We start from the raw sequence: 14,789 nt of genomic DNA, 5'->3' as shown, positions 1-14,789 counted from the left end.
CATATATCGGATAGGTTGTAAGTCACCCAGAGTCTTTTTGGAGCTGGGCAGCCTTAACAAATCCATTAAACAAATAAAGAAACAAAACAGGGGTGAGGGAGGGTCACAGCCATCACTGGGGACCTCCAAACTTTTTCCAACCGCTCCAAGAAGAATATCTGCAGCTCAGGGTTGGACTGTGGCGTCCGTCCTCGGTGCTCTCTGAGCTTGGCTGTTTGCTTGCAGACGTTTCATAGCCCAAGTAGGTAACACCATCAGTGCTGGTGAATGTGGGGTTTGCTCCCTGTTTCTACACCGGAGCTTGCCCTGCCCGTGTTGGTGGGGGGGGGTTCTCTTTGGGACTTCCTTGACCGGGGTGTTGTTTTCTGCTTGATTTGTCTGTTTGACTGTTTGTCCGCTTGGTGCTTCCTTGATGGTTTTCCACTTGACTGTTTCTCTGGTGTTAACCCCTGCTTCTCTGGGCGTCGGCTGCTGGAGAGATGCCTCTGGTCTTTCTGCTTCCTTCTTAGCTTTCTTTTTCTCTCTTTTGAATGCTGCGTAAATGTGATTTATCTCTGTGTGTCTATGGATGGCTGAGGTGTCTGGAAACTGTCAGCATCCTAGACCAAGCTGAGTCCACAAACGCCCGGGAACTCCTGGTCGCTCGGCACCAGGCCCAAGGAGAGCAAGCTGCCGTACTCAGTGGCGAGGTGGCAAGAGCAGGCAGGACTGCAAGCGAAACTTCCTTTTCCAGAAACGGGGCACAAGATGCAATCCTGCAAAGGCTCACAGAGCTACGGATTCTGGATCTTTTCCCCAGTGGGACTGGGGTCTCGAACGGGTTCAGTGAGGGACTAAGGGGGGCAAAACCCTCAAAAGCTCTCAGCAATCCACTCCTGCTTTGCCCCTCTCATTGACTAATTGTTTCTCACTCCGCCTGCTCGTGTCGCCTCGCAGCTGCCTACTACGGTTCTTTATGAAGACGATTCAAGGAGCGCTTCTCTGCAGCCTCTCACCCTGCTGCATTCACACGGCAACCTTAGCCCGATCGCTCAAGCGCACCAGCCTCCGCGTTTGCCAATACACGGAACCGACCCGAGAGACGGGCCGGGTCCTCACAGCACCAGACGCCAGAAAGAGCAACGAAGCCACCGCCGAAGGGAGCTCATACGACCCAAGCTGAGCGGTCGTGCGAAGGCAGCCAGGAGCTTTGTGGACCTGACCTGGTCACGGGAGACGCTGCCTTAAGACAACCCCCACTTCGAGGGACGGAAAGAAGCGCGCTTGGGGGCGCCCAGGTAGACTTGGCTGACATCTGGAGGGGGGACCCTTGTCCGGTTCCCGGAGTGGCCCTCCGTGGCGGGGGGAGAGCGGCAGCAGGGCCCCACCCACGCTTTGGGGCCTGTTCTGAAAGGAGGGGGAGAGGGAGCGGACTAGAAAGAGGACCGAATCGGGATGCTATTTCTGGGGACAATCTTTTGGGGCGAGAAGAAGAGAGAGAGAGATTCCCTGGACGGATTCCCACCGGCAGAAAAAGGGGCCGGAACCCCCGACGCCCCCGAAGGGACTCACCGAAGACGCTCTCCAGCAGGGCGACCGCCACCAGCCCCAGAAGCAACGGGGGCGCAGGGCGCAGAGCCATCCTGTCCACAGACCTCCACCTGCGCCCTTCCCTCCTCCAGTTCCAGGGAAGTAATGAGGCGCTCCGCGTGATCCACACCGCAACAATCCAGGGCGAGCCGCGATTGGCCAAGCTTAACCAGTAGGAAAAAAGGATTCTGATGCCGTCTGTGGTTGCTAGGCAGACGGCCAGGCGCAACCTGCCGGAGAGGTTGGAAAAGGAAAGCGAAAGTTCTCTCCGTTCGGGAAAACCCCCTCCGGGAATTCCGAGTATTGGGGGAGGGGCGGAATTGCGGGGCTCGGAAAAGCGGGGGGGAGGGGGCAGGCCAGGGGCCGGGGGGGGGCGTCCCTCTCCGACTCCGCGCAGCCCCCCCCAGCCGGGGAGGAGCGGAAGGGCCGAAACCCCGAGCGAAGTTTCGCCCTGGCCAGAAACGCTCAGCGGCCCTTGCGGCGCCTTGAAGGCGGAGACGGGCCTTTCCCGGAGGGGGAAAAGGTCGGGGGGGGGGAAGTGCGCTAATTCCCTATTCCTTGTTATTCTCCAGCGAAGATACGAGGCTTCGCGAAGCTTCAAAGCGCTTCGGTTTTCCCGCAATAAACTAAGATGGCCGCTCCCTCCTTCGGTGGTTATTCTGGGGAATCGCTGGACTAAAACAATAAAACCCTCTTCCGGTTTTGATAATTGTAATTATGATTGCCGCATTTAGCTGATAAAGAATTGTTGCTGCTGCTGTTACACTTCCTGTGATGAGCAAAGTATGAGTAAGATGCGAGGGTCTTTTCAGGGCTTGAACCATCTCCTGCTCTCTTCTGCTGTCAGCCTCCCACCGAGCATGTACAGAGTGCAAATAAGGCTGGGCCTGTGGGGAAGAGGAGTGAGGTTCTGCCTCCCTTCCACTGGTCTGTATTTATACGGATGAAGAACCTCACGGACACCTGGTGCAAACGGGGATTCACACACAAAACACTTTGGGTCACAGAAGGGAAAATTCACCAAGGCTGCAGCTAACCTGGTGTGAGAATGTTGTGCAAAGGCGCCACCCAGCCGTATTGCTGGCTGGGTTGAATCTGCCATGTGAACCGGCCTCCATGGGCCTGGAGAATCCCTGGCAGAGGAAACACCGGGCTGCTTCCTGCACCAGGAGGTGGAAAGGAGCTGCCTGTGGAGATTGGAGCGCCTGCCCTGCCCTGCCCCAGCGTTGGGGGCCTCTTTCTCCAGGCATGACCCCCCCATGAAGCTGCCTCATCTGTGGAGGCTCTCACTCCATCCAGACTCCCCCCAACCCCACCCCCCCGGCCTCCCCAGGCTCCTTCCCAAGGATGCCTGGAGTGTCCAGCTTGAGCCCAAGATCAGTTTCCCAGCCTTTCTCTCCAGCAGTCGATGACTTGTGGGTCCCCTCAATAAAGGAAGTGTATTTAGGGGGACTGGGAAGAAGGGCCTCCTCCGTGGTGGCTCCATCCCTTGGAACATCATTCCCTGCAGGGATAAGATTGGCCCCCACCTTCATACTCTTCCTGAGGCCCTGAAGACACGATTTTGCCACCGGGCCTGGGGATCCTGGGTTGATGCGGAGCCCCTCAAGTGGTCCTTCTGAGTGTATTGCTGCTGCTGGGGGGGGGGATATGGTGGGTTTTGTATTTGGGGTTATATTTTTGTAGGCTGCCTGGAGTCACTGTCAGTAAGTTGGGTGGCCATATAAGTCTCTTTAATAACAACAACCCTCCAAGGTGGGCCAGGTGGGTGACAGCGGCTAAAGGCTTCCCGGGGACAAAACAGCCAAGAGCAGCTTGCCTGGAAGTTCCTCAGAGGCAGCCCCCAATTCAGGACCTGCACAACTGTTGTGTATTGGGGAGCCCCAGAGGGCAGATCCTCCGTCCTGGGCTGGAGGGTTTCCCATCAGCCGCGGCCCTGGCTGGATCTCCCCCCCTCTCTTCCGCCCCCCCAGGAAAGAAGCTCAGAGGCAGGCTGGGGAGCCCCGGGGGCCTTGCACAGCCCTCTCCTTTCCTCCAACTTCACACTGGGAGCAACCGCCCAAGAATGAGAGAGAGAGAGAATCTCTGGCAGGGATGCTTCGTCTCAGCTTGCTCGCTTGAGGTCGGTTGAAATGAATCTCATGGAAGGATGGAAAGACTATTTCAACATTTCCCAACTCTCAGTGTGTTTGGAGGACGGCAGTTCCTGAGTTAATCTGCCCAAAGTGCTTAAACTGATCCTTTCTTTTGGGAAATTGTAAGTTTCCTTGCCTCAAACCAGGGGAATGGGTGGGCTCTTTTTAGACACACCTAAACGGGCTGCCTTCTTTTTCCTCCCCACCTCCCAGTTGAAGATTTTACCATCTCAGTTAGCTTTCAGCAATGGCAGCTTCCAGCCCTGTTGGCACTACAACTCCCAGAATCCCCAGGAGGCCTGGCTTGGCTGCGCTGACTGGGAATTCTGGGAGCCGCAGTCCCAACCCTCCTGACCAACCCTGATTTGGGTTGAGGCAGGAAAGAAACAAAACACCCTTCTCTTCATTCGCTGCCTGGAGTTTTATTGCACCAGACGCGGTTCCGAGGAAGCCTCCGGTGCAGAGAGGGGGGAGTTCGGGACTGGCGGCAGCGGCCCCCGGCCAGCCTCCCCAGAGCAAGCAACGGAGAGCAAAGGGGGGACCTAAAGACACGGGGGAGCTTCGCGGGGAGGCTCCGGGCGGGAAGGCTGGCCTGGAGCGTTTCCGGGCTCAGGCTGGATCGAGCGGGGCGGGGCCTCCTTTCGGCCCCTCCTCTTTCAGGAGGCCTTTTCTCCCCCCTTTCCCTGAGGCCGGAGAGCTTTTCCTGCTGCTGCTCCGAACTGGGGGGGCTCCGAGGCCAGGAGGGGGGTTTCTCCCCTCGCCCCCCAGAAGCAATGGCTCCTCCCGGACGAATCCCCCGGTCTCGCTCCGTCTCACCGAGGCCGTCCGCTTCCCGCTCACCCGCGGCCAGAAGCACCCGGATCGGCCTGGGGCTTCCCTCGGAACAAACGGGAGATCTCGCGGATCCCGGCGGGGAAGGCCCGGACAACCGGGAAACTCCGGCCCCGACGCTTCCGGGCGCCCCTCGTCAGACGGACGTCCAAGGGCGGGGGGGGGGGGCAGTCTGTTTCTTGGCGAGGCTCCAAACCGCCCAAAGGCCGCCGCAGCCTCCGCTCTTGCCCGGAGAAAGGCGGGGCGGCTCGCAGGAGCTTTTGGCGGGGACCCCCGACGCCGCCCCGCCCCCCAACGGGATTGTCCCGCAGCGCCCCCTGCTGCCCCCCGAGGGCGAAGCCGCGTCTTTCACCGCGCCCGATTTCCCGGAAAGGGCGTCTCGCTCCCAGGTGACCGCACCCGCTTTCCTTCTCCGCCCTCGTAGCGGCTTCCTTTGCAACCGACGCAACACAATCAGCAAACTCTGTGCAAGACCTCTAGAAAGGAAATTCCAGGTCTGGTTGGAACAAGGAAAGATGCTTGCAGAGGAGCAAGCCGGCTTTAGGGAAGGCCGATCCACCCTCAGTCAGTGCCCGGTACCCCCACACCTCCTCCCGCAACAGAACCTCCCTTCATGCCGCCTTCACAGACCGCAAAGCAGCTTTTGACTCCGTAGCCCGAGCTGAGCCGAGGGAAAGACCGGAGGCCTCCTCGATCCACCGACCCTTCCTTCATTTAACACGTGTGCTCCGTGAAGGGACCTGCTCAAAGCAAGATGTAACCCCAGGGCCATCTCCCCAGTGCCACCGGAACCAAGAAGGGCATCGAGCAAGGCTGCCTCCCGGCCCCCCTCCTATTCAGTTTCCAGATCGACTCCAGGGTGGGCCATCTCCGCAACGCGAACTTTCAAGTCCCGAGTCTTGCCGGAAGACACATCTCTGTCCTGCTGTATGCAGACGATGCGGCGATACTTTCAGGAACACCTGTGGGCCTTAAAAAAGCGCTCAGAGCCCTAACAGAGCATTGCGAGGAAGGGCAGCCAGAACTCAGTGATCAGAAAACTGAACTCGGGGCCTTTGCCAAAAGGCCCAAGAGCCCCTCCTGGAGCATGGACGGCCACAGAATTGAGCAGGCTCCTGTTTCAAACCCCTGGGAGTGGTCCTCCGTTCTGCCAGCAGTAGAGAGGCCCCTGGGGGCCCCGTTGCTGAAACTGCACAAAGGCGCTCCTCTGCCATTCTTAAATTCCTCAGGTCAAGAGGGGGCCACTATCTACCTGCAGCACTCAAACTATTGGGAGCCAAGCCAATAGCACAACTCCTGTGTGGGGCCCGGCTTGGCCCCTTCTCCACTTTGGCACCACTGGAACCTGTGCAATCCAAATGTCTAAGATCGGCCCTTCAAGCCCCAAAATGTGTCTCTTATGCCGTCCTGAGACCAGAGACAGGCCTCATGAAAGCGGGGGCCGGGGTGTGGGTGGTCGTGCTCAACTCTGGGCTCAGATTCTCCCTTTTCCCCCCTGGCCTTGCCCCCTTCACTATGAGGGACGACTTTCAGTCCACGTGGAAGCAAGCTGTGGCCACTAAAACCTCATCCCTGGGCTTCGCTCCAGACCTGCTACTCAGCAGGGGAGAGGATCAGGCCAAGGCACTTACTGAACAGCGTGTAGCAGACCCAGAGCCCCACTTGGATTTAGCCAGGTCCCCAACCCTTATTGCCAGTGAATCCAGCAGGTATCCTGCCTTCCCTGTGACACACTGAACTCGAGGTACCTACCCAGCCATCGGAGGCCTTCGCTCTGCCATGACGTCACGCCCTCCCCTCAGCTGTCCTTGAGCTGATACAGGAAGACCCCCCTTCCCCAGAGAGACGAGGCCCCTGTGACTCTGGTCACACAGAGACCACAGAGCAGGTGCTCCTCCAGGGCCTGTTTTATAGAGACATTCAAACCAGCCTCATCTTCCCGTTCTTGTATAAATACCCCGGGCACTCAGGATGATTTTATGCCTCTCTGTTGCTGCCAGACACCAAGCCTGTTACAACATACGGTGTTGCCAGGTTCTGCGGAGCAGCACTTAAAATTCGCCAGATGGTGACCGGTGCCACAAACTAGCATTTAATTTTAATTTAGTAGTGTACTTTATTTACAGATATACTAACCTTTATGCTCCCCCACACTCATCTAATGCTCCTACCCCTCCCTCTAGATTTTTTTTCTTTCCTTTTACTTTCTGCTTTTCCTCTAGGCTTTTGTAGTTTAGCTTTTTATATGAGATTTTAATGTATTTTCTATTTCTGTGTTTTTGCTTTTTATAACAGATCTTAACGTATTTCTGTGTTTTAGCTTCTTATACTAGATTTTAATATGCCTTTAACTAACTGTACTCCACCCTCCTTATGCTGGTCTCTGACCGTAATAAAGATTTGTTTGTTTGCATTTTCACAGCAGGCCAATTGGCTCCAGAGAGCAGCCTCCAGGCACGGGGGGTCTTGGCTAGGGGTCCTGGTGGTAGGGGATGATGGGAATTGAAGTCTAGCACGTCTGGAGGGCTCCGGGTTGTCGATGGCTGAGAAAAACTACCTCAGTTCAAAATGTCTCCCTGGCAGGCAACTCCAAGCAGTGGGAACTGTGAAATGTGTTTGTGTGAGAGCAGAAAAGAAATTGCTGTGTTATTTTCAGCCTGTTTGTCTCACGTACCGTTTCTCAACCTTGGCAACTTTAAGATGTGTGGACTTCAACTCCCAGAATCCCCCACTGAGAAACACTCTGCTAGGATATTCACTCTCCCACCTCTTTTCTGCCATCTGAGTTGCTGTGAGTCAGGCGGCATAGAAATATTATTATTATTATTATTATTATTATTATTATTATTATTATTATTATTATTATTGCAAATCCAGAGGGCCCACCCCCCCTTGCTCTTTAGCTTCCCTGCCCTGGAAACCGCAAAAGGCCCCCCTGAGCAGAGGAGATGAAGTGGAGCCCCCTTTTCAGGGGAATGTTCTCTCCTTCTTTGACCCCTCCAGCGATTCCTCACAGACAGGCAGGCAGGCAAAGCTCACTCAGTTCAACTGAATGGGAATGCAGTTAGGACATTGATGGATTGATCAATTAATGGACTGATTAGGTGCAGTCAGCTCAATTTTGACCCTCAGTGACTGCACAGACTTTACCCAGGATGGCCTGTCCCCACGCTGGCCTTTCAGGTCCCTCAGGGGTGCCTTCACTGCTGGAATCGAGCCCATCCCCCTTGCTGCCGGTTGTCCCCTTCTCTTTCCTTCCACCTTTTCCGGCATTCTGGATTTCTCTCGAGGGCTTTCTTTGAATCAGGTGGGTGTCCAAAGGAGGATCATTCAAGCTGCTCCTTTGTGCCTCCAGCAAGAACTCGGGGTTGTTTTGGTCGACGATCCCCTGGTCTGTCTGCTTGGCTGTCCACGGTATCCTCAAGTCTTCTCCCATCCTGAAGGTCAAAAGCACCAATACTTTTCCCTGTCCTGCTGCTGCTGCTTTTGCACCCACAGAGGGTCCCAGGGAGACCATGGTCTGCATGATTCTCACTACAAAGAGCCCATCTAGGCAGGGCCAACGGAGGCAATTCTCAAGAGAAGATTCCTCCAAGGCCCAACCCCAGGGCTGGCAGGACTGCCTTTTCCTCAGCCCCTGCAATGCCCCAAGGCAGATTGCTGCCGGAGGTGGGTCCAGCAGGAGCTGGGCCACCCTGCAGGAGGCCTTGAAGGTGCCCGATCTGGAGAGGCAGAAAATGCATTTAAAATGCCAAAGGGAAAAATCCCCCCTTTTCCAGGCTTGAGTGGGACATTTTGCTTTTGTCTATGGTGCCCCCTAGTGGCAATTCTATGTTCCTGCAGATGCAGAATCGGGTGGTTTCAGGGTCCTGCAAGTGTGAAGGAGTCAGCAGAGAGGCCACAGACAGACAGACAGGCTGAATTCTGTTTATGCCAGAGGAATAGCCCTGGATGTTACTCTTTTGAAGGAAAAAAATAAAATAAAAAAGGATCATGGCTCCTTACTCAACTGAGGGGAGGTGACCCACCTTCATCCTGAAGGCCTCAGTTCACACATTTCCTATATAAAAGTATGGAAAGTTCCAAAGTTTATTAGGATAATTAAATCCCATAAGGAACTCTAACTGCCTCCGAGAAGCAATAAGAAGCTGTTTAACTCCAACTCCCACAGCTTGGACAGACGTATTAGAAGCCAGATCTTCAGGAGAAGCAGAAGGTTTTAGGCAGAAGAAGATGCACCAGCATCCATCAACAAAGGATCCTTCCTTCATAAAGTTTGGTTTTCTTTTACAGGGTTTGGCTGTGAGGTGTTCAGGAGTGTGATTGCGGTGGATGTTTAGGAGGTGTGTGTGAATGGATGTCTTGGCCTGGGAAGAGGGAAGGAGGGCTGGGGAGGATCTGGGTTGAGAGTGGGGAGGCAGGAAGCCTGGAACCGTGATGGGTAGGGGGACATATGGTGGGATCTCGGATGGGGTTGAGAGCGATCCTGATGTCCATCCCTCTAGATCGATTGGATCCTCAGGGGCTCTGGACTGTTGACTGTTGCTGCTTCCTGCAGGTTGGTCTGCAAGAAATCTGCCCTTGCCCACAATGAGGCTGGACACGAGGTGGCTGACCGGGCTTGTGTTCCTGAGATCTGGATGGGCCCCGAGAACGGTGTTGCCCTCTTGGAAATGGGCCCACCAGGGTTTCAGGTTGTCGTCCAGGAGTCCTGGGGGGCTTCCCAAGGCTCTGCTGTGGAGATCACCAGATGTGAGGCCCCCTGGTTGAAGCTGGGCTGCGGGGAGCAGTTGGGGTTGCTGCTGTGTACCATCCTCCCCGCTGCCCAGCATCATCCTTGCCTGAGCTGCTGGATTCCACTGTTGGGCTGGCAACAGAGAACCCGAGGCTGCTGGGTCTGGGGGTTTCCCATTTGCTGCCTGGCTGAGATGAAGTCCAGGATGCCTCAGGATTGTGTTGCTCCCGTGGGCTTGACCCAAGTCATTGTAGCCCAATGGGTGCCAGGAGTCACACGTGAGCTCTGGTTTTCGACTCGGGGCAGCTGCAACCTGAACTGGTTCAGGAGGACATTGTCGTCAGGCTGTTGCTGTGGCCAGATCACTCTCGGGTTGCTTTTCGGCTTGCTGATGGCACAGTTGACCAGGGAGGTGGACAACAGCGCCCCCCTGTGGAAAGAGTGTGACTGGAAAGGAGAAGGTGGCCTGTCTAGAAGCTCTCGGCCAGTCAAGAGTCGTTGAATTGCAGCCATTTGGGAGGGGAGGTTTTATTTCCCAACAGGACATAATCCTTGTGGTGTTTATAGTAATGTGGACCCGGAAACTCCACTGTGGAAGGTGCAAAATCCTGTTTCAAGCAACTCTCTTGTTCGGTAAACGCACAAATACCCCAACTTTTCCTTTGTTTAAATTTAGCATGTGAGAAGTTTTTATGGAACCTGCTCTTTTATTAAATATTTTCATAATGGTCACAGCAGCTTGGCCTCCTGCTCTTTATTTTGTAAAATAAAGTTCCTGTGTGATCGCTTTAGTTCTATCAAATCTGTGTTTGGATGGAAGTCACACAGTAGAGGTAGGTCTTGATTAGTGCAGTTAATAAATCCCATGAAATGGTTGTGTCAGACGGATGAAACTCCTTCCTTTTCTCTGTTTGTTCCCGAGCCGGGAATTTAATAGAGATAGCCTGATGATAAGCGGAGAGTTAAAATATGTTTATTCCCCCAAAGTGGTCAGATTTCTTTGAGTGGCTGGCCACACTAGGGATTAGTTTTCTCCATCCTTTTATAGGTCTTTCAGCCAAAATTTAGCCAATCAGAATGTGTCAGCCCATTACTACAACCCTTGTTCCATCAGCATGAACATCTGCCCTTTTCCTATCCTGTTCCTGCCATCATGGACATCTGTTTTCCGCATCCTGCTCAGATGTTCCCTTATCTCAAAATTATGGCAAATTTCTGTATTTGTGGTTAAGCAGAAATCTCATCATCCACAGCAAAACACAAATGGGCACTTTACCTTTCCTATTCATGCGTTTTCCTACAAGTTATATGTCTTCCTTTCCTATATAGTACATTCATTTGCCTCATCAGGAACCAGATACTGACGGGAACCAGCGTCACTACGTGAGACATGTGTCCTTTCCTTGTTGTAACCCAACACTCCCCGCTCCCCTTTGAGCCTGAGAGAGACAGAATCACTAAGGGCCCGTTAGTGGGCTTGTTCCCCTTCCTACTTGCGGCCTAGTTGAGCCCTAATGGCTGTTATTTCCGCAGCAGTAAGCCACGGTGTGGGAGAACAATGGGACAACAAAATGTTGTAGGCAGGATATAAGCAGTTTAAGCAACAAAAGCAACCACAAAGTAATAACACAAAACAGGTAGTAAAAATGATAGACACAAAGAGAGGTTTCAAGAAGTGAGAGACAGCCAGAGATTAGGGAAGGAAGGGAAGGAAGTGTCCGTCTGTGCAATGGCATAAAAGTTGGCAGACTGTTGTAGAATGACCTGAACTTCAAGGAGAACTTTACTTTGTTGTGGTCAACATAAGTCCAGAAGGTCCCCAGTTTAAGAACGAGTTCCGTTCCTAAGTTTGTCCCTAAGTTGAATTTGTATGTAAGTCAGCTATTTATTCTAGCTATTTACTTTATTCTAGAGGGGATGGACTCGTCCCTGGGGGAGCTGGGGGTGTTGACCAACAGGAAGTTCTGGTGTGGGCTGCTCCATGAAGTCACGAAGAGTCGGAAGCGACTAAATGAATAAACAACAACAACAGCTATTTAGCATCAGTTAGTCAAATGTTTGTCTTAATATACAGTATGTACTTTACCATCTCAGTCAGAGAGCAACGCTGGGTGGTTTACAATAAAAACAAGGATAAATAATCATTAGAATACAATAAAAACAATATTCTTCGATAAAAATACAATCCAAGATGGAGGTGCATATAAAACACTTAAGAAACACTTCCAAATACTCTAAAACAGCTTCAACGTAATAATACACAAAGTAGTCTTGTGTATTCAACCCTAAACATTGCACTTACCTCAAATTTTTAATATAGTAGTCTTTACGGCAGTGTTTTTAACTAGTTGTTGTTTGTAAACCAGGACTATCTTAAACCGGGGACCTGCTGTACAACAGCTGGAGCACCGATTCCTCCTTGACTAGCTCGTAATAAATCCAGAGCCATAGGATTTTGGAGAGCTATTTGTGAAATCGAAGCATCTTCTGCTTGTAGCCCACCAATTGCATTTACTGTGGCATCGGCATAAATCTCAAGAGATGCTGATATATTTAGGAGGGCGAATTGCAACTCCACAACTCCCAGTGGAGGCCTGAACCATCGAAATAAAGACGACTGCCATTTCACGAAAGGATTAAGTACGGCACGGGAAAGGCAGAAAGGACAGTGATACTGCCTACCTGAAAGATGGGAAGGAGGCTGTCCAGGCAGTCCTCATTTAACGGTGGTAATTCGGCCCTGAAGTTCCATCGCTAAGCAATGCGGGCGTAAAGCGAGATGCCCTCGCTTAGTGATGGCAATCCCGGCAATCCCCCTTGCTGTCTGGACAGAAGTTGGCAGCATTGTTCAGGAGGCGGCAACAAAATACATCCCAAAGAAAGAGAAAACCAAGAAGGCAAAATGGCTGTCTGCTGAGACACTAGAAGTAGCCCAAGAAAGAAGGAAAGCAAAAGGCAACAGTGATAGGGGGAGATATGCCCAATTAAATGCAAAATTCCAGAGGTTAGCCAGAAGAGATAAGGAATTATTTTTAAACAAGCAATGCGCGGAAGTGGAAGAAGACAATAGAATAGGAAGGACAAGAGACCTCTTCCAGAAAATTAGAAACATTGGAGGTAAATTCCAGGCAAAAATGGGTATGATCAAAAACAAAGATGGCAAGGACCTAACAGAAGAAGAAGAGATCAAGAAAAGGTGGCAAGAATATACAGAAGACCTGTATAGGAAGGATAACAATATCGGGGATAGCTTTGACGGTGTGGTCAGTGAGCTAGAGGCAGACACCCTGAAGAGTGAGGTTGAATGGGCCTTAAGAAGCATTGCTAATAACAAGGCAACAGGAGACGACGGCATCCCAGCTGAACTGTTCAAAATCTTGCAAGATGATGCTGTCAAGGTAATGCAGGCTATATGCCAGCAAATTTGGAAAACACAAGAATGGCCATCAGACTGGAAAAAATCAACTTATATCCCCATACCAAAAAAGGGAAACACTAAAGAATGTTCAAACTATCGAACAGTGGCACTCATTTCACATGCCAGTAAGGTAATGCTCAAGATCCTGCAAGGTAGACTTCAGCAATTCATGGAGCGAGAATTGCCAGATGTACAAGCTGGGTTTAGAAAAGGCAGAGGAACTAGAGACCAAATTGCCAATATCCGCTGGATAATGGAAAAAGCCAGGGAGTTTCAGAAAAACATCTATTTCTGTTTTATTGACTATTCTAAAGCCTTTGACTGTGTGGACCATAACAAATTGTGGCAAGTTCTTAGTGGTATGGGGATACCAAGTCATCTTGTATGCCTCCTGAAGAATCTGTATAACGACCAAGTAGCAACAGTAAGAACAGACCACGGAACAACAGACTGGTTTAAGATTGGGAAAGGAGTATGGCAGGGCTGTATACTCTCACCCTACCTATTCAACTTGTATGCAGAACACATCATGCGACAAGCTGGCCTTGAGGAATCCAAGGCTGGAGTTAAAATCTCTGGAAGAAACATTAACAATCTCAGATATGCAGATGATACCACTTTGATGGCTGAAAGTGAAGAGGAACTGAGGAGCCTTATGATGAAGGTGAAAGAAGAAAGTGCAAAAGCTGGTTTGCAGCTAAACCTCAAAAAAACCAAGATTATGGCAACCAGCTTGATTGATAACTGGCAAATAGAGGGAGAAAATGTAGAAGCAGTGAAAGACTTTGTATTCCTAGGTGCAAAGATTACTGCAGATGCTGACTGCAGTCAGGAAATCAGAAGACGCTTAATCCTTGGAAGAAGAGCAATGACAAATCTCGATAAAATAGTGAAGAGCAGAGACATCACACTGACAACAAAGGCCCGCATAGTTAAAGCAATGGTGTTCCCTGTAGTAACATATGGCTGCGAGAGCTGGACCATAAGAAAGGCTGAGCGAAGGAAGATGGATGCTTTTGAACTGTGGTGTTGGAGGAAAATTCTGAGAGTGCCTTGGACTGCAAGAAGATCAAACCAGTCCATCCTCCAGGAAATAAAGCCAGACTGCTCACTTGAGGGAATGATATTAAAGGCAAAACTGAAATACTTTGGCCACATAATGAGAAGACAGGATAGCCTGGAGAAGATGCTGACGCTAGGGAGAGTGGAAGGCAAAAGGAAGAGGGGCCGACCAAGGGCAAGGTGGATGGATGATTTTCTAGAGGTGACGGACTCGTCCCTGGGGGAGCTGGGGGTGTTGACGACCGACAGGAAGCTCTGGCGTGGGCTGGTCCATGAAGTCACGAAGAGTCGGAAGCGACTAAACGAATAAACAACAAAAAAAAAGAGCCCACCCATTCCCCTGGTTTGAGGCAATGAAACTTAACGATTTCCCAAAAGAAAGGAGCAGTCTGAGCACTTGGGGCAGATTAACTCAGGAACTGCCGTCCTCCAAACACACAGAGAGTTGGGAAATGTTGAAATAGTCTTTCCATCCTTCCATGAGATTCATTTCAACCGACCTCAAGCGAGCAAGCTGAGACGAAGCATCCCTGCCAGAGATTCTCTCTCTCTCTCATTCTTGGGCGGTTGCTCCCAGCGTGAAGTTGGAGGAAAGGAGAGGGCTGTGCAAGGCCCCCGGGGCTCCCCAGCCTGCCTCTGAGCTTCTTTCCTGGGGGGGCGGAAGAGGGGGGGGGGAGATCCAGGGCCGCGGCTGATGGGAAACCCTCCAGCCCAGGACGGAGCTATTTGTGAAATCGAAGCATCTTCTGCTTGTAGCCCACCAATTGCATTTACTGTGGCATCGGCATAAATCTCAAGAGATGCTGATATATTTAGGAGGGCGAATTGCAACTCCACAACTCCCAGTGGAGGCCTGAACCATCGAAATAAAGACGACTGCCATTTCACGAAAGGATTAAGTACGGCACGGGAAAGGCAGAAAGGACAGTGATACTGCCTACCTGAAAGGTGGGAAGGAGGCTGTCCAGGCAGTCCTCATTTAACGGTGGTAATTCGGCCCTGAAGTTCCATCGCTAAGCAATGCGGGCGTAAAGCGAGA

The 14,789-nt window shown here is 51.8% G+C and overlaps 1 protein-coding gene across 4 annotated transcripts in view; it reads right to left on the bottom strand.

The window, feature by feature from the left end:
* Positions 1-1,655, bottom strand: part of LOC134488876 (H-2 class I histocompatibility antigen, Q9 alpha chain-like) — a 55,798-nt gene extending 54,143 nt beyond the window's left edge. For all 4 annotated transcript variants that reach the window (XM_063291213.1, XM_063291212.1, XM_063291215.1 and 1 more), the window contains exon 1: positions 1,552-1,655. In XM_063291213.1, coding sequence (XP_063147283.1) covers positions 1,552-1,621 — 70 coding nt within the window. In that variant the 5' untranslated portion in view covers positions 1,622-1,655. The remainder of the gene's footprint in view (positions 1-1,551) is intronic.
* Positions 1,656-14,789: the final 13,134 nt, after the last annotated feature.

Source organism: Candoia aspera, chromosome 2 (assembly GCF_035149785.1).
Source record: "Candoia aspera isolate rCanAsp1 chromosome 2, rCanAsp1.hap2, whole genome shotgun sequence".
In the NCBI taxonomy this organism is placed as follows: Eukaryota; Metazoa; Chordata; class Lepidosauria; order Squamata; family Boidae; genus Candoia; species Candoia aspera.
This window is presented reverse-complemented; position numbering and strand designations above follow the sequence as displayed.